This window comes from Pieris napi, chromosome 18 (genome assembly GCF_905475465.1).
Source record: "Pieris napi chromosome 18, ilPieNapi1.2, whole genome shotgun sequence".
In the NCBI taxonomy this organism is placed as follows: Eukaryota; Metazoa; Arthropoda; class Insecta; order Lepidoptera; family Pieridae; genus Pieris; species Pieris napi.
In genome coordinates, this window is record NC_062251.1 from 5,860,894 (window position 1) to 5,881,029 (window position 20,136).

A 20,136-nucleotide genomic window follows, 5' to 3' on the forward strand; every position below is an offset into this window, starting at 1 on the left:
GCAAACAACTTTTCTTTCGATATGTTTATTAAATACCAAAAGAATCTATTTGGTTTTACAACAAATTATTGATTAAAAACTCGACTTAATTTTTTTTTCATTTTATTTGGGAAATAAGAATTTTGTGGAGGCTATGCCAAAAAAGGGCACATATATCACAGATTGAAATAGAAATGTGTTTAAATGAAAAGTATCTGTTATTATGTCTTCATTTTAACCTGTGATGTTTGAGAGCCAAAATAGAAAACACTTTTTTACCGGATTGAAGTTATTATAAACTTATAATTTTTTTTTTTTAAAGACAGTTCACACCAATTGACCTAGTCCCATGCTAAGCTGGTGAAGCTTGTGTTATGGGTACTAGGCAACGGATATACATACATATTATAGATAGATATACATATAAATACATATTTAAACACCCAAGACCTAAGAACAACACCAAATGCTCATCACATCGATGTTCGTCTCAGCCGGGGATCGAACCCGGGACCCATGGATTCGCAGTCAGGGGTACTAACCACTAGACCAATGAGTCGTCAATTATTTTACATAACTAAAAAAATCCGACGTTTAATTATAAGTTTATAATAATACATACAATCCGTTAAAAAAGTGTTTTCTATAAATGTTTAAAAGTTGCTAATAAAAGACAATACTATGAGCCAAAATAGAATCAAACAGGTATAGATATAACAAAATATTTATTTCTAAACAATATGTTTACTACGATTCAGCAAGCAATAATTTTGTTTGTATTTCCATGAATTTATTTTTAGTTTTTCGCAGACATTGCAACTTGGTACCGATTATTAGATTGACAATATTCAATTGGACTTCAGCGCTGGTTTCCTTGTTCAACAATTTCATCAGACTGGTGAGGTATTTGCCGAAATTCGATATATGGTCATCGTTATCTGTTGAGCCGAGGTCGTTGTAGCGTTTCCTTGGTTTTTCTCGTGTGTCCTTTGTTTCTTTCTGTTCGTGGGTAATGGGGTCTTCCGATTCTGGTTTCGTGGGCTCTTGTACCTAAAATTGGGAATGCGTGAATTGTAATAAATCCCACAAAAAAGAAAAAAAAGGGTTAGTATAAGATCCCGCTATACAACGACCTTCACCGAGATGCTTATTTAATGAAACTTATTTTATATTTAATTTAATATGTCAATAAATATAATCCATATGGGTTGTCTAGCAAATTTCAGTCCAGAGTATTTTTAATTAATATTTAAAAAAAAAATTTTTTTTTATAAGTTGTATGTAGTAAATTTTTTGAACTTTTTTCAATCAATATTTTTAATCAGGGTAGTATTATATATGTATCACTAAAACCTTCTTTTATACTAAAGATGTATATATACTTTAGTGTCACATAAAAAATATACATATAAATAATTAATTGATTAAAAACAACCTAACTTTTGCATACTCTATGGGCTTCATACTTTCGATTGGTATAGAATTTATCTAATAATCATACCGGTGAAATGTTTAAAAATATATTTTTTTTTTAAATTAATTAAAAATACTCTGGACTGAAATTTGCTAGGCAACCCATATGGATTATATTTATTGACATATTAAATTATATATAAAATAAGTTTCATTAAATAAGCATCTCGGTGAAGGTCGTTGTATAGCGGGATCTTAGACCAGGTGCATGTACTTATGTACGCGCGTAAGAAGTTATACTTTTTTGGCATTATTAAAAAAAGTTTTTGATTGCATGCAAATAATTAATTACAATTAAATAATCAAAGACTGGAAAAGGAGTCATTATAGTCAATAAAGTTCAGTTTACATTTGGAAAATTAAATAAAGAAATATTCAATTTAAATCACTTCTGATTATAATTCAGACGAACATAAAATTCGCACTTGTATAATGAAAACAAAATGAAAACACGTGTTTTAAATGTAGAAACTCAAAGCAAGTGAATAAATATTATTAATATAAATACACAGTGAACAGAGGCGGCGTGCGTGCCAACATGCGCCACTAACTTCATTCTGTCAATTTTGTGTCACGGTGCGCGCGCATCGTAAAATTTCACTCTCATCAATTTATCATAACGCGCCTAAAGAAGTATAACTTCAAAAACCAACCTGTTCAATACTTTCTTCCCTCTCCAACACATCATCGTCCTTCACGCTCTTCTTAGCTGTCATAATCAAATTGACAATTGACATTTGCAGTTCCGTGCATTGTTCTTCCGGTATTCCCTTCAACAGACCAACAACATATTTCCCGAAGTCTTCCAAATCGTCGTATTGTTCTTTTTTCTCTCTCCGTTTTCTTTTCACCGGCCGCTCTTTTTCGTTCGGAGGGTTTTCTAAGTAAATTATTTCTGTATAATTCTCATCGCGATCGTTGAATTCTAATGTCTGCGAATAAAAAATATCTGTAGTCTATGAAAGCAACAAACTAGTCTCAATAGAGTTTTTTTTTCAAAAGGCCGGCGGCGCACTTCCGACACTCCCTCTCCACTTTACATGCACAAAAGTCTACTTTACAACAGGTGGGCCTGCTGAACACGTTTGCCCCCTGTTCTATAATAAAAGGCCGGCAGCTCACTCGCGAGCACTCTGGCATTGAGTGTCCATGAGCGGCACTTAACATTAGATGAGCCTCCTGCCGTTTGCCCCCTGTTCTATAAAAAAAGGCCGACAACTCACTCGCAACCACTCTGGCATTGGGTGTCCATGAGTGGCACTTAACATCAGAGCCTCCGGCACGTTTGCCCCCTGTTCTATATAAAACGGCCAGCAACGCACTCGCGACCACTCTGGCTTTGAGTGTCCATGAGCGGCACTTAACATCAGAGCCTCCGGCCGGTTTGCCCCCTGTTCTATAAAAAAAGGCCGGCAACGCACTCGCGACCACTCTGGCATTGAATGTCCATGAGTGGCACTTAACATCAGAGCCTCCGGCCCGTTTGCCCCCTGTTCTATAAAAAAAGGCCAGCAACGCACTCGCGACCACTCTGGCATTGAGTGTCCATGAGCGGCACTTAACACCAGAGCCTCCGGCCCGTTTGCCCCCTGTTCTATAAAAAAAAAGGCCAGCAACGCACTCGCGACCACTCTGGCATTTAGTGTCCATGAGCGGCACTTAATATCAGAGCCTCCGGCCCGTTTGCCCCCTGTTCTATAAAAAAAAGGCCGGCAACGCACTCGCGACCACTCTGGCATTGAGTGTCCATGAGCGGCATTTAACATCAGAGTCTCCAGCCCGTTTGCCCCCTGTTCTATAAAAAAAGGCCAGCAACGCACTCGCGACCACTCTGGCATTGTGTGTCCATGAGCGGCACTTAACATCAGAGCCTCCGGCCGGTTCTATATAAAAATAATACCTTTGATACTTTCGAATGTTCCTCCTTTAAATGTTGGTACAGGGTATCTGGATGTCTGTTTATGATAACCCCACACATGGAGCATTTGGCTCGATTCCTTGACTCCTTGTCGTAGAATCCCCACAGCTCACTCTCAGGGTCCAGGGTGGTGGAGTCGTCGGAGTCAGAGGTAGCTGTGATGGCAAAAAAGTAATTTTAATACGTCTACTAATGCGTGGATAACCCAAAACTGATGAAGCTATTTTGATGAAAATCGTTCTGTAAGTTGGAATGTATTGGGGAGCGTTCAAACCCCCCCCCCCATGTAACACGCCGTAACGTTCTTCTGCACCCAAGTATAGTAAAACGTTTCGTGACCATCTAGTCACTCTTTAATACCTAAAAGTAACCATTATGTGGTGTAAAGTACTGAAAAGTCGAAAATAACATTAAGCTTAATTCAATCCCCGCCCCCGCATCGTAACGTTATACAAAAGGACCCCCCCCCCCCCACATTCGTTACGTAATACTTGAACGCTCCCTTGGATATAAAAATATCATATTTTAATATTACTTTAAGAGAAATTTGTGGACAAACATACACTAATTTGATACACATATTATCTAAAACAAGGTCAAACAGATAACCCCTTTTTGGAGTTATTAAAAGATCTGTTACAACGAGATTACGATACAATCTGAATAATTAGAAAAATACATTAATAGAACCCATAAATTCTAAAATAAATCAGAAATTACTGCGAAACATTGTTATTTTTTAAGCCAAAAACACACTATAAATTATTTTTATATTCTGAGTATTTATATTTGTTAGTTGGAATAAAAGATATATCTTTTTCACATTAAATTAAACTTAAATATATTTATTTCGTCAGGTATCAAACTACTAAGTATATTCGTTATATTTTGTCGAAATGAGGCCAAAATCTTTTTACCCTTTTAAAGAATTCATTCATAAAAATCATTAATTGTACCGGGGAAATTAAAGTACATCTGTCTCTTTCTATCACATCGCGTTAACAGCTATGACAAAAAGAGACGCTAGTGCTTCTGTTTAAAGAGTGCAATTTCAATTTAGTTTTTATTAAGCGACTAAATGCATGAGTTGGAATGAGACAACATGATTTTTCGATATGTATAATTAATACAACGACAACAGACAACTCTTGTGAGATAAATTTCAAATAATAAATTAAAACATTTATTAATTTACGCAGCTTAATCTGTTTTTATACGGTATTAATAATAATAGAACATTATTATACTCGACTATGATTAAAAATAAAATAAAAAGCATGCATCGGCCGGGAATCGAACCCGGGCCGCCCGCGTGGCAGGCGAGCATTCTACCACTGAACCACCGATGCTTATTAACTATGTATGGAAAATACCTTCAGAATATCTGAAATTTCCGATCATATAATATAATATTTTTCAATATTTTGAAAATAAAATTTATATCATGACGAAAACTTAATGTTTGTCAAAATCCAATAGATTTTTGGCGTACGGGGGAGTTAACTTTGCGTTTAAAGTCTGTTTCTGAATATTACTCTAATAGTAATTAGCTTCTAGACTCTTTCTGTTGACTCTTTGCTGGCTTGGAAACATTACATACCCTTATCATTACGAAATCACAGTGCGACATCCAATTTCTCTGAATGAAAACAGAATCAGTCAATTTCAAGGCCTTGACTAGCGTCGTCTCTTTTCATCACAGCCTAAACACAATTTGACAGAAAGAGACACTAGTTTAGCTTTTATAAGGGAGAATATTAGATGCATATGAAGAGTGAAATGAGACCGAAATGGTCTTGTGCGAGAGGGACAACACGATTTGCCCGTTAAATTTGTCCTATAAATAGAAAATCGATTGAGCTACGCCGTGGCTCTATTGATAAATGAGCGTTACTTTTAAAGGACATTTCTAATAGACAACAGAACTAGTTGTCTATGGCCATGACTAAGCGTTATAGAGCCTTGGTACCTCATATATACCGGTTTACCGTTTCCTTGATAATATTCGATGTTTTCTTATAAGAATAGATAAATGGTGCACAGCCAGTGTTTGAACAGATGACCTCAGGTTTGAAAGTTACGCTTAACTGCATTCGCATTGTGCTATTAAAATGTTCACTAACTCAAGCAACCGTTAAGTTTTAATGACCGACTCTGTGTACAGTATAATGTTTAAGGGCTTGATATCGAAAGTAGGTAAAATAACTTTCACTTTTAAGTGTACTAAAAAGTTAATCCGACAAAATAAACTACAGTCAAAACCGTTTATAACGACATCGCTTACAACGACCTATCGGTTATTACAACCAGATTGTATGGTCCCGTCCGAATCCCTATTAAACTATTCAGTAAACAAACCGCTTATAACAACATCGGATACAGCGACATATCGCTTACAACGACGAAATTTTATCGATATTCATCGGCTATAACGACCAACCGCTTCTTATCTCAGCAAAACAAACGATTTTAAATCTTATAAGCATTGAATGAATATTTAGGCATATTATTACCTACGCACTTTATCCCAACGAACAGTTTCAGCCAACAACGATTTCCGAGGCTCTTAAAAAAATTTGTTGCCTTTAACGAACAGTTTGATACTGGTGATACTCATACCTTGAGGAGTATGAAACGTAAAATGCAAAAAATATTTGAGACTGGGCTAAAAAAAAAAACAGACCAAAATGACTGATTACTTTTGTACCTAATTATCTCGTAATAAATATTTTTGTTTCTTTTTTGACTCGTTTACATATTATAATATTAACATACCATAGTATAACCCATACCTACCTATTCTAGATCGATAACTATGATAATATAACTATGTACAATGTACATACATATGTACTGTACTTGTGTATATGACATTGCTTATAACGACTATCGGATATAACGTCGGCAACTATACGGTCCCTTCAATGTCGTTATAACCGGTTTTGACTGTAATTTGATTTATCCTATTTTAATTGTTGTGTATTTTTGAAGTGAAACTTCTTTATCGGGGTTGGAAAAAAATTTAGTGTAACATTTTTTCGTTACGCGTCACATTTTTCCGTTACGCGCCATCTTTTGAAGTGAAACTTCTTTATCGAGGTATGGGAGAAATTTTGTAGCAGGTTACGCGCCATGTTGCTTTTTGAAGTCAAACTTCTTTATCGGCGTTGGAAAAAAATTTACACACATTTGTCAAATTTTTCAGTTACGCGCCATCTTTTTCTTGTCCCTACCACGGTTGATCCGAAGAGATTCGAAGCCATTAGTAACAAAAATATATAATAACGATGACAATGATAGTAATACTAATAATTCTATTACAATTAATGAAATTCTGTAATAATCTTAGTACTACACAGTAGTACAGTAAGTTAAAATGAAATAATTGTATTTGTATTCATGTCTATGATAATAAAAGCCTTTTGTTAAACTTTATCTAATTTAACTTTATTTAACCAATTTCTGTAAAGTTGCATATAGTAGATCATTTTTCGAAAAATAAGGTCATAAAGAAGTTTCACTTCTTACGTGTGTACACCTAGTACACGCACACATTTTTTATATCTAACTGATGTAGGTATATCGCCCCTGATATTAAGGGAGATGTGGCGTAAGTATGTGGTCACGCCTTTTCCAGGAGATGTCTATATATTTATTAGACGCTTGTATGAAAGATTTAGGTTTGGAGTTAGGTTGACTTTTAACAGGAAAAAAGGTTTAAATAACTGCGTATCGTCACTGGCTACTGGATAATTAAATAAAACCGTAATTGACGACATATTTATCGTATGCTTTGTCTCTATCGCTCTTGGATAACTTATAATAAGCGAACGGGACAGAATCAATTGCTTGCTATTGTGAGACCGTTACAATTCAGCAAAACGTGTTTAAAACACGTCCATGTGCTACTTGAAAAATATGTGTAACAAGCATTATTACACATTTTTATTTATTATTTGATCTGATAATATATTATGGGACTAAATTTTATATATTACTAGCAGAACGGCCAAGCGTTGCTGTGGCTAAGGTTTTTGTTATATTACCTACATAGTAGCAAACTTTTCAAGGGTAACGGTAGGAGAATACCAGTCATCGGGACCACCATGCTTTTTTGGTGGTTATGCCATTTAATTGTAGCTTATGTCAAACGTTTGGTACTTTCAACACAGCGCCATCTGTTAGAATTGTATCAAATAATAAACAAATATTTGCAATAAAATAATATTGCGGGTATAAATTGAGATGTAAGCTATCCTATCTTTTAAGTTGGATTAAACTACACACGGTGTGCAAATTTTATTGATATCGGTTCGATAGTTTAGGAGTCCATAGCGGACAAACAACGTGACACGTAATTTATATATATTAAGATAAATTATATAGGCACAACCGGTTTGGGTATTTTCAAGTGACTCTTGCATTGAAAACTATAAAATTAAACTAACGATGGGTTCCAAAACATTTTCAAACAGTAAACATGCGGGATGTCGAGGTCATGTAGGTCATGTTGTTTATCACAAAATGTGCGACGTTGCCGGACCGCGCTTGGTACACGTTTTGACTTTCAATTCTTGGGCAACCGTTTACGTTTGGTTAGGTTATGAAAATATGCAATCGTAGAATATTAACCAGATTATTCTGACAATATACCTAATTAGTTTTCACCAAGCTATGTTAGAACTTAGAACTATAGAATATAGATTGTTAAAAAAGTATTTAGCAATCGTCGTTCACGTGTTTTCTGAGTTTTTACACAATACGAAACCGTAGAAAGTTGCGAAAATTAAACAAAAATATTGCAAAAGTACATTACTAAGTTTAATGTAATTTAACAAATTCTTTATTAGGTAACTTTAATTAAGTATATTATGTTACTAGCTGCCCCCGCGAACTTCGTTTCTCCTTAATGTGATTTTACTAAGCCTACCTTTTTAGCACATACCAACATGGAACATTTTGCTATGCTATCCCAGAGAATGTTCGATTTTCTGGAATGAAAACTTTTTAAGAATTTCTGTGAAATTTCTCTATATATAAACCTCAAATGCAACCAATAACTTTTAATTAACAAATAAAAAATAGGAGTAACTTAACCCTTAACTTTCACCCCTCTACGATCACGTAGAGGTGTGAAAGTTAAGGGTTTTATGTATTTTTTAATGCCACAACAAAAAATTATAATTTTATCCATAATAAAAAGGGGTTTGAAATATAGACTTACAGATTATGCATAAAAAATTTCATAAGAATCGGTCGAGCCGTTTCGGAGGAGTATGGGAAAAAACATTGTGACACGAGAATTTTATATATTAGGCCTACTAGGTAGTTGGAATATAGGTGTAAGGACATGTGACTTGTTGACAACTTTACGCCTCTTAAATACTCTCCATAAAATTGATTAAAAATAATAAGCGATGATACTAAATACTTCAGCTGCCAACTGAAGTATTTCCGAACCAATTCGACTTAGGGTCCTTCAAGAAAAGAGCGTACCAATTCTTAAAAGGCCGACAACGCACTCACGAGCCCCATTGAGAGCGTCCATGGGCGGCGGTATCACTTAACATCAGGTGAGCCCCGTAAACCCTGATATACGTCTCTCCTGTGCAGTGACTTTGTAAATATTGGTAATTTGGTTATCTTTATATTTTATCACCGATAAAGGTGTACTTTGTATATAAACTTGTATATAGACCACTACTTAATCGCCTTAATTGTGGCTAACATTTTAATAATTTTGCACTATTAAATGATGTGTCTTTTAGATTTTATTTAACTATGGAATTATGATTATTAAAAATAATGTTAATAGAATTAATAAGAGAAGTAGAAATTTAATAGTAATAATAATTTAAGTACAAACATAAAAAAACAGCCTATTTATTTAAGTACTATAATTTTAAGTGTCATTAAGTATTTAGATACTATTAGGTGGTTTTTATCATCTTTGCTTCTCTTGCTCTCTACTCTAACAGGAGGTAAGAGTAATAAGGATGCTTAGTATGTTTATGAAAAAAGAAATTAAAGTATTGTCTATGTATTAAATACTGGTGTAAAGATCCTTGTGTGTCATATCAATATGGCTTTGATTCTGGTGCTTTTAGCAATAATTCAAAAAACTATAGTCCAAAACAATATATCTAATCAAAATAATATCTAAGATACATACTCAAAGTAGTACAAAATTCTTTATTAACTTTAAAGTCAAACGCTAAACTTTTAAGGTAATCAATCAAAATTATACAACTTTTTAAGTATTCTGTTTCCCTCTACAGTAAAGAAATTATAATTTTGCTATCATTGTATGTATCTGTAAAAATTGTATACATTTTTGGATTAAGCATTTATTGCAATATATCAAGTACTAGTTAAGAAAATGCAATTTTAAATTATATTATATTGGGAACCCTGACACAGGTATTTCTTACTTAAAAGGGTTCCCAAATCTTACACATTGTAATGCATATGTTCTTAAAATAAATAAACCGATTTTTATTTATTTAACTGAACAGAATAAGTACTTGCTGAAAACAGGACACTGAAACTTGAGTATGCAGGTATGCAATTTACCTTGTCATTTCTTCAACAATATAATTTGATAACCTATTGTTTCTGTGTAATATTTACCACATTAAAATTCTTGTGCTTTCATTGTTTAGTTGCATGTTATTTACAATAGGTATGACAATAAAGTTTATTTTCTTTATTTATAATGAATGCATATTATTAGCCCCTACTTATATAATAAAATCTTTTAACAATGACAGTAATGTTTTTACACTGATTGTTTAGTAACTAGTTTACGTAATATCAAGTTTATTCACGTATTGTAATAGCAATGTAGTCTTTTTAAGTACAAATGTAACACGACTTATGCCTACCTAACTGGCAAGGATCGAATTAAATTATCGTGCAACGGAAAATAGTGATTGACATTCAAATTTAGGTTAGTAAGAAAAAATAAAATAGTGAGTGGGCGATAACTACAGTAAAGATGTATCAAAATATATGTAGAATCTTAAAATCTGTAAATTCGCGGTAGATGATTTTTTTTGACACTAACCTTCCAGCGTATGTAACTCATTGTAGCCTTTCGATAAATTCCTCTTATGTTTTTCAGCTGTTGCGTGTCGACGTAAAGATTCTTTGCCGGACGCAATATTAATTATTTTGTTGCACACTTTACACTTAGCTTCATATGGATTCTGACATCTTCCTATCCATCCTAGGAAATCGGGTTCCCGTTCCCATTCAGGCTTATATTTTTGTAGGTATTTCTTAGATTTTTTACTCGGAGTATCATTTTCAGAATCAGACTGGTTTGGCATACTTTTAAGGATAACAAACTTTAAATATCAACACCGCAAAATAAGAGAGGCTGGGGAGCCTGTTGAATTTTACATATGTCACTGTCAAATTGACAGTTATAACCGAGCTTCTACTGTTAAATCAGTTGGTCACACAGATAATCGGTATGCTACAGAAATGCGGAATATATTAACATTTAAGAGATGCGCAAAACAGTGCGCGATTATCGTGATAAAAATATTTTAGGGTAATGTTACTATTATAATATAGTCAGGTTATAGGTCTGTTGTCTATATAAGTAATTAAAAATTATATATAGGCGAGTTTTAGTAACTAACAAACCTTATACCATTACCTTCTTGCGTGTCTTCCATGACATTTTTGACATTAACTGTAGGATGAACGGTCTTCAGATGACGCCCCAGGCTGCCTATAGAACTCTTAGATACTGCTATTTCGCGAGAACAGTAATTACATTTGGCCCTCTTATTTCCTGTGTCTTCAAAATGAGTCCAAAGCGGGCTGTACTTACGTCTAGTTGCCATGTTTAAGATTTTCGAGTAATAAGTAATGCGGAGGCGATCGTTTTTATTCGGAACGCGGCCGAGAACTAGGTGATGTTATACAACTCTGTCATTTTCTATCTCACTCTAACCTATAGTTCTTTTTCATCGTGGTTCATACAAGAAATGGTTTCGTTTTACTTTACGAGTAATGATTGGGTGTGATATTACGGTGTAAGAATTCTTTTACATTTTAGCAATTAAATAATTTAAAATTAATAAAACTTTGTTCGTGGTTTGCTTACGCCAAATGTAAACAAAAAAAAACATTTATTTATTTAAATTCTTAGCATTAATCGCAATTTTCTACTGACGCTGCTTTTCTTCTGAAGCTGTATTCAGATTAAAGTACAAAAAATAATGACAATGAATTATTGTAAAATGCAAAAATCTGCAAATTGACGGCACGAGGATCTAACTAAGACATCTTTTCCATAAGAAATACATTTTCCTGTTAGATAACCTTTGACTGTTCAAGGGCGAACTATATATTTTTTATACACTAACCTATTTTAATTTTTAACCAGTGTCAAGCATGCAAAATTTATGTCAAACTTTAACGTTATTATTTATTAGATTTTTAAGATAAACAAAATATTGGCAAATTTTTTGGTATCTTATTATATGTTTTATGTGATTTTGTAAGGACAATATAGTTTATATGTGGACATTTTACCTGAGCAATGCCCTTTGAAGTTTCGTACAAATTTTATTCGAACACAGAGCAAACAATAAATAAAACAATTTGAATATAGAACGCTATTTTATTTCTACAAATAAATCCCGTCGGATTCCTAATTTATCTATGGTGCTATCTGTCAATCTATTTTTCATAGTCTGTAGCCGAGCTGTCATTATGAGATCAACAATGTCCTTCTGAAGTTTCGTATTGGTATCTGTTCGCGGGAAAGTTTTTAACAGGCATACGACATATTTTCCGAAATTTTCAATTATATCCTCATGTGCTGCGTCATTTTTTAGCTTCGTCCGTTTTTTTGGAGTTGTGTTAGGGTTTATATCCCTATCTTTTTGGCTTTCCGTTGATATTTCTAAGTTTTCTGGTTGGTAGGTTGTGTTGGTGTTTTGTTGGTTCTGGAAAAAAAGGATATAATTTAGATATGCATTAGTGATCACGACTATCGTACACTTATAGATATAATTTCAATAATACGTTGGATTAATTCCCTTTAAAAAAAATGTGTGCGTGTACTAGTGTACACACGTAAGAAGTGAAACCTCTTTATGACATTTTTTCGAAAAATGATCTACTATATGCAACTTTACAGAAATTGGTTAAATAAGCTTTTATACATATATACATGAATACAAATACAATTATTTAATTTTACCTTATTACTACTAAGATTATTACAGAATTTCATTAATTGTAATAGATTATTACTATCATTATTATATATTTTTGTTATTAATATAAATTTTACACATTTTATGAACGCACTACACGGTTTTTTACATAAATTATAATGATTTAAAAGCATAATTTCTATTTATAACTAAATTAAATACTGCAATATTTATTAAATGCGATAAGCCTGAAGTTAGTTTTCAGAGATAGGCAAACTTCACAAACAACAAATCTTGCAACTAATCAATAAATTTGGATCCGAAATCGCCGGACAAGAAAAAGATGGCGCGTAACGGAAAAATGTGACGCATACGTAATTTTTTTTCCAACGCCGATAAAGAAGTTTCACTTCAAAAATTGTTTGTCTCTTTCTATCAAATTCTGTTTACGGTGTGATGAAAAGAGACAGAAAGTACTTTAATCTTTTATGAAATAATTATTAATATATTGTGTTTATTATTACTGAACACTATAATAATTTCCTACCACATGCTACTCAGACACTATAAAAGAGCTTGTATTTATTTTTTATTTAGCATTTCGTGCGAAATTGGTACCATGGAGTTTTTATTACTTTTTATGCTAGAAGGCGCGCTATTCATACGCTGTTGAATTGTTAAAAAATAATATGGATACTAATAATACCGTAATAATACAAACGTTGAATTTATAAATAAACATAGTATTATTTTTATATTTCGATATTAAATTTAATATATATATTAAATTGACACTTCTGTCACGTAACACAAAACGATGACGATAACGTAGCTAATAGAATCTTGGAGTTCAATTACGTCGGTTTTTGATCGAACAATAACATGTGTAATTTAAAAGTGACAGTTGACACGTAAAGTTTATTTACAAGCATGCTACGTCATAGACGCTTAGAGAAGCGTTTTGGCACTTACCTCATTTTCCATTGGATCTTTTCCACGATCTACCTCCATACTAATATCTGGTCCGGTTTCTTCTAGTTTCGCTTTAACTATTAAATCAACTATATTTAATTGCAGCTGCGCACACACATCCCTCGGTAGATCTCTCAATAAACTTGTTACGTATAATCCAAAATCGCTGATTTCTGCCTCAGATGCGTCGTTTCTCTGTAATATTATAAATTATAATATTGAATAAATCGTTTCTAAACCTAATGCTAAGGCTCGCGAGTGCGTTGCCGACCTTTTTTTATATAGAACAGGGAACAAACGGACATGAGGTTAAACATTAAGTGATAGCCTATAAACATCCTCAATACCAGGCTCACGAGTGCGTTGTCGGTCTTTTTACGACACGCCGTGTTGTGTTTTACTGTTGGTTAAATAATATTGGCGTAGACTAGTTCTGAAATGTATGTTTGTGCGTAATTCAATATTACGCGTTATTGTTAATATTATTTTCAACTTTCCAGTACTTTACAGCACATAATGGTAACTTTTAGGTATAAAGAATCAGTTGGTACAAAAAAACGTTACGGCGCGATACATGGGGGGGGGGGGTCAAGAATCCCCAAAAATTGCGTGACGTAATACTTGAACGCTCCCTTAGTAGATCCGGTCACAAACATTATATATGATAACAAGATTTTGAAATAACTTAAGTAAAGATCCAGTTCTCTTACAGGTCTTTTCAGCCCCTTCGGTTGAACCTCCTTCAGAACTCTCTCTTCTTGACTCTCTATTGGGTCTTCTAGATAGACCACCTCTGTATAGTTCTCATATTTGTTCTGAAATTGTAAGGCAAGAAATAAGATTTGATTTCCTTATTTCGTGATCTATGTATGAAACGAAATATATTTTCGAAGATTCCTACAAAAAATTAATACCTTTATGTACCATTATTTTTGAGTCTTTCCTTACTTTTGCTGACAAGAGGAAGAAGGGGGGATAAATTGCAGTAAAACTGCTTACGTAATACTTGAACGACCCCTATGTAATGAAATCGACGTCACTCATTAATGCGCCAAAAATATGTATTTTCCTATTATATTTTTGAAGTTACACTTCTTTAGGCGCGTTATGAAAAATTGGTGAGAGTGAAATTTTACGATGCGCGCGCACCGTGACACAAAATTATCAGAATGAAGTTGCCCACGGAAGATGCTACGGCATTGGACATAATTTAAAAACAACATTCGAATAATAATAGAATTTATGTTACACTTAATGTAAGAGAATAATAATAAATATTTATTTATTTAATTTTTTAAATGTAAACTGAACTTTATTGACTATAATGACTCCTTTTCCAGTGTTTGATTATTTAATTGTAATTAATTGTTTGCATGCAATCAAAAACTATTTTTAATAATGCCAAAGAAGTATAACTTTTTACGCGCGTACATAATATGTACACGCACCCTTTTTTTTTGTAATAAACAATAATATAGCCAGCGTTCAAGTTGCGTAACGTACAGTGAAATTAGTCTCGAGAAATTTTTGCATATGTAGTGGTGTGTATATTACTCAGATCTTAGAGCGCGTTTCCACTATATCGTTCTGGCCTATACAAAAATGTTTCGATATCCTAACATTACTATTTAATATTATACTTATCCCTAGCAACACTCTGATTTTTGTTATCAATAAAAACAAGTTTTTATTTAAAAAAAAAGGTTTTGACTTTATAAAAAAAAGGTGTGTGCGCGATTCACACACGATAGAAGTGAAACTTCAAAGAGGAGAGACCGATATATATTTTTTTTTCCTTTCATCTAGGTTTTTAAAACTCCGGGGGGTCTACGGGGGGGTCAAAATTTATTTTTGGCCTAGGACGCACCGTTTCCGAGATATTTCAATCTAAAGCAAAAAATCGTCACTTGATAGTGGAAAGTGGAAACACGCACAAAACCAGAATAAACCAGTTTACGCTGTCCGCAGGTGCCACGTGCAGTCCGGCGTCAGTCGCTTGGTACTGTTAGAACATAAAGCACACATTTCATTCAAAAATTATAATTATTACGTTAATTGTTAAATTTTGTATGTGTTGATTGTTGTTATTGTTTGTTATTATTGTTATAATATTTGTTGAAGTGTTTAATTTGTGTGTAAGTGTTGCAACTTTATATTGTTAATTAAAAATGGCTCCAGTGTTAAAACATGGTCGAGGCAAGCCTTTGACTTCTCAAACTAAAGAAGTTTTGTACTGTTTGTACAAATATTTCGAAAATGAGTGTAATAACAACCCGAGCAGTATTATGACTCCCACTCAATTAGTTGCTAAATCAACGGGAATTTCAATAGCATCCGTCAGAAAGGTAGTATCAGAAAGCAAATGTCGACCTTCAGATCAGGAAGTAACATTTAAATCTCCTAAAAAGAAACCGAATCGTAAACCTACAATAGTAATCGATAACTTTGATCAGCAAGTTATCAGAAGAACAATTCATGACTTCCACATCACAAATAAAGAAATTCCCACTTTGAAAACTTTGCACGCAAAATTAAAAGAAGATATCGATTATAAAGGTTGTGTCAGCACGTTACGAAAACACGTCATGTCATTAGGTTTTAATTGGAAGCAAACAGAAGATAACCGGAAACTTCTTATGGAAAAACACGAAATTAGATACTTGCGAATTAATTATTTGATGAAAATTGCTGAATATCGTGAACAACGCCGACCAATTGTTTACACCGACGAAACATATATACATACATCACATACCCTCTCGAAATCTTGGTCAGATGGAAGCACTTCAGGTTTGAAGCAACATATATCGAAAGGCAACCGCTTAATCATTGTTCATGCCGGTGGTATGGATGGCTTTATACCAAATGCATTGCTTATGTTTAAAGCCAACCAAAAAAGTGGAGATTACCACGACAATATGAACTATGACAACTATTCAAGGTGGATTCAAACTCAATTAATACCCAACTTACAACCAAATAGTGTTGTTGTTGTTGACAACGCACCATATCATAACTCAATACAAAATCCTGCACCGAATAGTAATTCTAGAAAACAGCAAATGATTGACTGGCTGACATTGCGAAACATTGAGCATTCATCCACGTTGCTTAAGCCTCAATTATATGAACTGATTCTGCAAAACAAGGCGAGATTTGTAGAGTACAAGATAGACGAAATATTACGACAGCACGGTCATACTGTGCTGCGTTTACCACCATACCATCCGGAGTTTAATCCTATAGAAAATATATGGGGGATAGTGAAAACATATGTCGCAAAAAAGAATGTCGCAATGAATATGAAGGTTATAATGTCATTAGCTGAAGAAAAAATGAACGCCATAACTGTAGAGGAATGGAGAAAAGTTTGTCTGCATGCTATTGAGGAGGAAAACAAATATCAGGGTAGAGACGCAGCTTTAGACACAATATCAGAACGAATCATAATTAATTTAAATAATTCATCTGATGAAAGCGAGGATGGGGATGATTGTGATATGCCTGGGGTTGATGAATTATTAGAATAAAACATTTATGGCCGGAGAACACCTAATTCATACACGTCTTCACTGAAGTGAAAACCGGCATTCACTGCTTGTAATATTTGGAACTGGCTTATCTGCCTCATACAGTTCCATAGATTACAATGCAGTGGATACACATTTTCACGTCCGTATTAGTACGTAGTGCGTATGCGTAGACGTGTACGCATTTGGTGTGCTCCAGCCACAAACGTATATTACCTTTAAAAAAATAAAAACTAAAAATAAAATGTTGTTTTTTTTTTTATTTGCTGACCATACACTACTACAAACGCAAAAATTTCTCCAAGCTAATTTACCTGTAATAATGTACTATTCTGTAAAGCAACCAATTTTGAGAAAGTAAAAAAAAATTTAGTCGTTTAAATTTAAAAAAAAAGTGTGTGTGTACAAAGTACACATGTCAGAAGTGAAACTTCAGTGGCCAACTAATCTTGAAGTGTTGTTCATATTTATACAAATCTAAAAGTTTAGATTTCCGATACTTAGAGGGACGGAAAAAGGAAGATATGTTAGAATTTAATGTATTTAATTGTCATTAAAATATTAAGTGTCGAATAATAAATAAAAAATGTGCGTGTACTAGTGTACACACGTTAGAAGTGAAACTTCTTTATGACCTTATTTTTCGAAAAATTATCTATATGCAACTAACTTTACAGAAATTGGTTAAATAAAGTTAAATTAGATAAAGTATAACAAAAGGCTTTTAATATCACAGACTTGAATACAAATAATACAATTATTTCATTTTACCTTATTACCACTAAGATTATTACAGAATTTCATAAATTGTAATATAATTTTTAGTATCATTGTTGGTACATGAACGCATAACTTAACCTAAGCAGTTATTTAAACTAAAAATAACACATCATCTTAAGGCTTCCTGCAGTTATTTTTGAAGTTATACTTCTTTTGGCACGTAACGGAAAAAAAATATGAGATGAATTTTTTAGGTTGCGCGTCACAAAAAACCGACACTCTGAAGTTAACTATAGTCAACATTTTAGCTTTTTCTATTATTAGAATAAAATGTAGAATAAAATGTTTGAAAAGATTTTTATCTTGTTACGCCAAAGAAGTATAACTTCTTTTTTAATTTTTATCAATGTATCAAACGAAAAGTTTAGTTGGTAAAGCGTTTATCATAACCTGGCGAAGCAAGTGGGATTTAAGTTGATAGTAGGTCAATATATACTGGCGATGATATATATATATATTCTGTATATGATAGTTTAAATTTAATTAAGAATTAATAAACCATAATGAAAAAAAAGTCGTTTTACTTACTTCCTCTGAATTTACGTTATTTGAGCAGGTATATAACGGTCCTAAAAATGACTCCATCAGGTCATAAGCAAACCAGACCGGTGTATAAACATCATCGAATCCTGAAAAAAAAAAATAAAAAAAAAATTTTGTTCGCAAGTAACATGGCAGGGGTCTTTAGACAAATATTTACTGATTATTCAAACTTACCTGCACCGGACCGAATAGAATCTTTTTTTTTCTTCAGATGTCTGCGGAACGTAACCATAAGTATTTCTTTTTTGGTCTTCAATTCCTTGACGCTTTTGTTCATTATAATGCTGAGGCGAGACCATGCATCATTAACCTTTTGCCGATTTTTGTGATCGGCATCTTTGGAATTCCAGAGACATGGCTCATTTTGATAAGCCTCCAAAAATGTCAGAATCGTAGTTGCTGACCAATCAGACATTTTGCGCGCCAACGAAAAAGTGTCCACCAAGTAAATACGTCCGCCTCCCGCAAGCTCGCGCGCATACTGATCGCTGTAGGGAATAGGGATGTGAATAAATAATCGATTATTAAAAAAATCGATTTTTCTACGCGATTTTTATATTTAAAATAATCGATTATTTTTATAATTGAAAATCAATCATAGTCGATTTTTTATCTGCCACCTCCCGACATTATGTCTGGTCTTTTATAACCCGGACCTCGAACTATTAGGGATATTCGATATGCAACGATGTTTACAATGCGATACATTGAATCCGATTCCTTGAAGATGTATTGATATACTCGATGCATTGATGTTTTTTGTAAAACATCGAAAGGATGATAAAACCAGTGAATTTTACAAAAACTCAAAGTTTGAATGGAACACTATAATTTAAAAGTAAAATAAATTTATTCAGCACAAGGTTACCGTATGTAATAAAAAAGACAACAAAAATACTGCAATGTGCTTCTGAAAAGGCATACACTCAGCATTTATCAAATTTCACCTAAAATCTATCAAAACTAGTTTAAGTTAATTTCGAATTTGATTATTCTTAAACGTTAATTTGTGTTTATAATTTTTATTGTTTATTTATAATTAAAAAAAACATGAAAAATAAAATATTTAGGGTGATTATTTTGAAATTAATTTAAAAATTAGGAAAAAATCGATTAATAAAAAATCTATTATTTGTTAATCGATTTTTCATGCTAAAAAAAATCGATTTTTTATGCAGAATGTCACATCCCTAGATCGCTGCGTGCTAGATAACCCGACACCGATGCCGAACACTGCCCTACACAAACACAAACAGGCACACAACGACAAACACGTCCGTGTTTTTTTTTTTTTTTTTTTTTTTTTTAATATTATGGCAACAGCTTCAACTTTATGCCAGTTTCAAGTAAAAGGTTGGGAAACTACACGCGAAAAAAAATAAACAGAGACATCAAAAGGAAATAAAGGGATAAGCTGGTTAAAAATAAAATATGTACATAAACATATTACATCTTAATATTATTATAGATTATGAAAGAACATAATACATTATAATACAATAAAGGATAAAGCAAAAGGCAGGAGATTTTAGTCGGAAACGGAACATGAAGTGATTGTAAAGAATTCAGAAAGGAGGTACGGTCATATTGGGAACAAGAAAAGAAAATATGGTCAAGGTCACCAATATCTTCTCCACACTCACAAATATTACTATCAATAATACGAAGCCTTGCTAAATGATGAGGTGTACAAACATGTCCTAAACGCATTCTGGAAATGATAGAAGTGACAGTTTTAGAACTTTTAACCTCAAAGAACCAT

General features: G+C 33.2%; 1 protein-coding gene and 1 non-coding gene across 4 annotated transcripts; both read right to left on the reverse strand.

Moving 5' to 3' along the window:
* Nucleotides 1-689: 689 nt before the first annotated feature.
* On the reverse strand, nt 690-18,866 carry LOC125058926. 3 transcript variants are annotated; one of them, XR_007118548.1, is made up of 8 exons: nt 18,549-18,866; nt 18,360-18,460; nt 14,232-14,336; nt 13,522-13,716; nt 11,921-12,336; nt 3,353-3,525; nt 2,106-2,384; nt 690-1,029 (listed from the first exon to the last, which is right to left on the reverse strand). XR_007118548.1 is itself a non-coding variant. In XM_047663067.1 (4 exons), exons 1-4 carry the CDS (start codon nt 11,224-11,226, stop codon nt 727-729), a joined length of 945 nt encoding a protein of 314 aa, XP_047519023.1. In that variant the 5' UTR covers nt 11,227-11,290; the 3' UTR covers nt 690-726. The 3 variants fall into 3 exon arrangements, 2 of the variants coding, with proteins under 2 accessions (XP_047519023.1, XP_047519022.1); XM_047663067.1 differs by lacking the exons at nt 11,921-12,336; nt 13,522-13,716; nt 14,232-14,336; nt 18,360-18,460; nt 18,549-18,866 and adding an exon at nt 11,037-11,290; XM_047663066.1 differs by lacking the exons at nt 11,921-12,336; nt 13,522-13,716; nt 14,232-14,336; nt 18,360-18,460; nt 18,549-18,866 and adding an exon at nt 10,437-10,795.
* On the reverse strand, nt 4,649-4,719 carry Trnag-gcc. Its single transcript has one exon. It is a non-coding gene; the product is annotated as a tRNA-Gly (tRNA).
* Nucleotides 18,867-20,136: the final 1,270 nt, after the last annotated feature.

Coding starts and splice junctions, on each gene's coding strand:
- LOC125058926 (XM_047663066.1), bottom strand. CDS start 10,701: ATGCCAAACCAGTCTGATTCTGAAAATGATACTCCGAGTAAAAAATCT. Junction 3,526..10,436: donor TGAGTTACATACGCTGGAAG/GTTAGTGTCAAA, acceptor TTGCCATCACAG/CTACCTCTGACTCCGACGAC. Junction 2,385..3,352: donor AACATTCGAAAGTATCAAAG/GTATTATTTTTA, acceptor TTTTATTCGCAG/ACATTAGAATTCAACGATCG.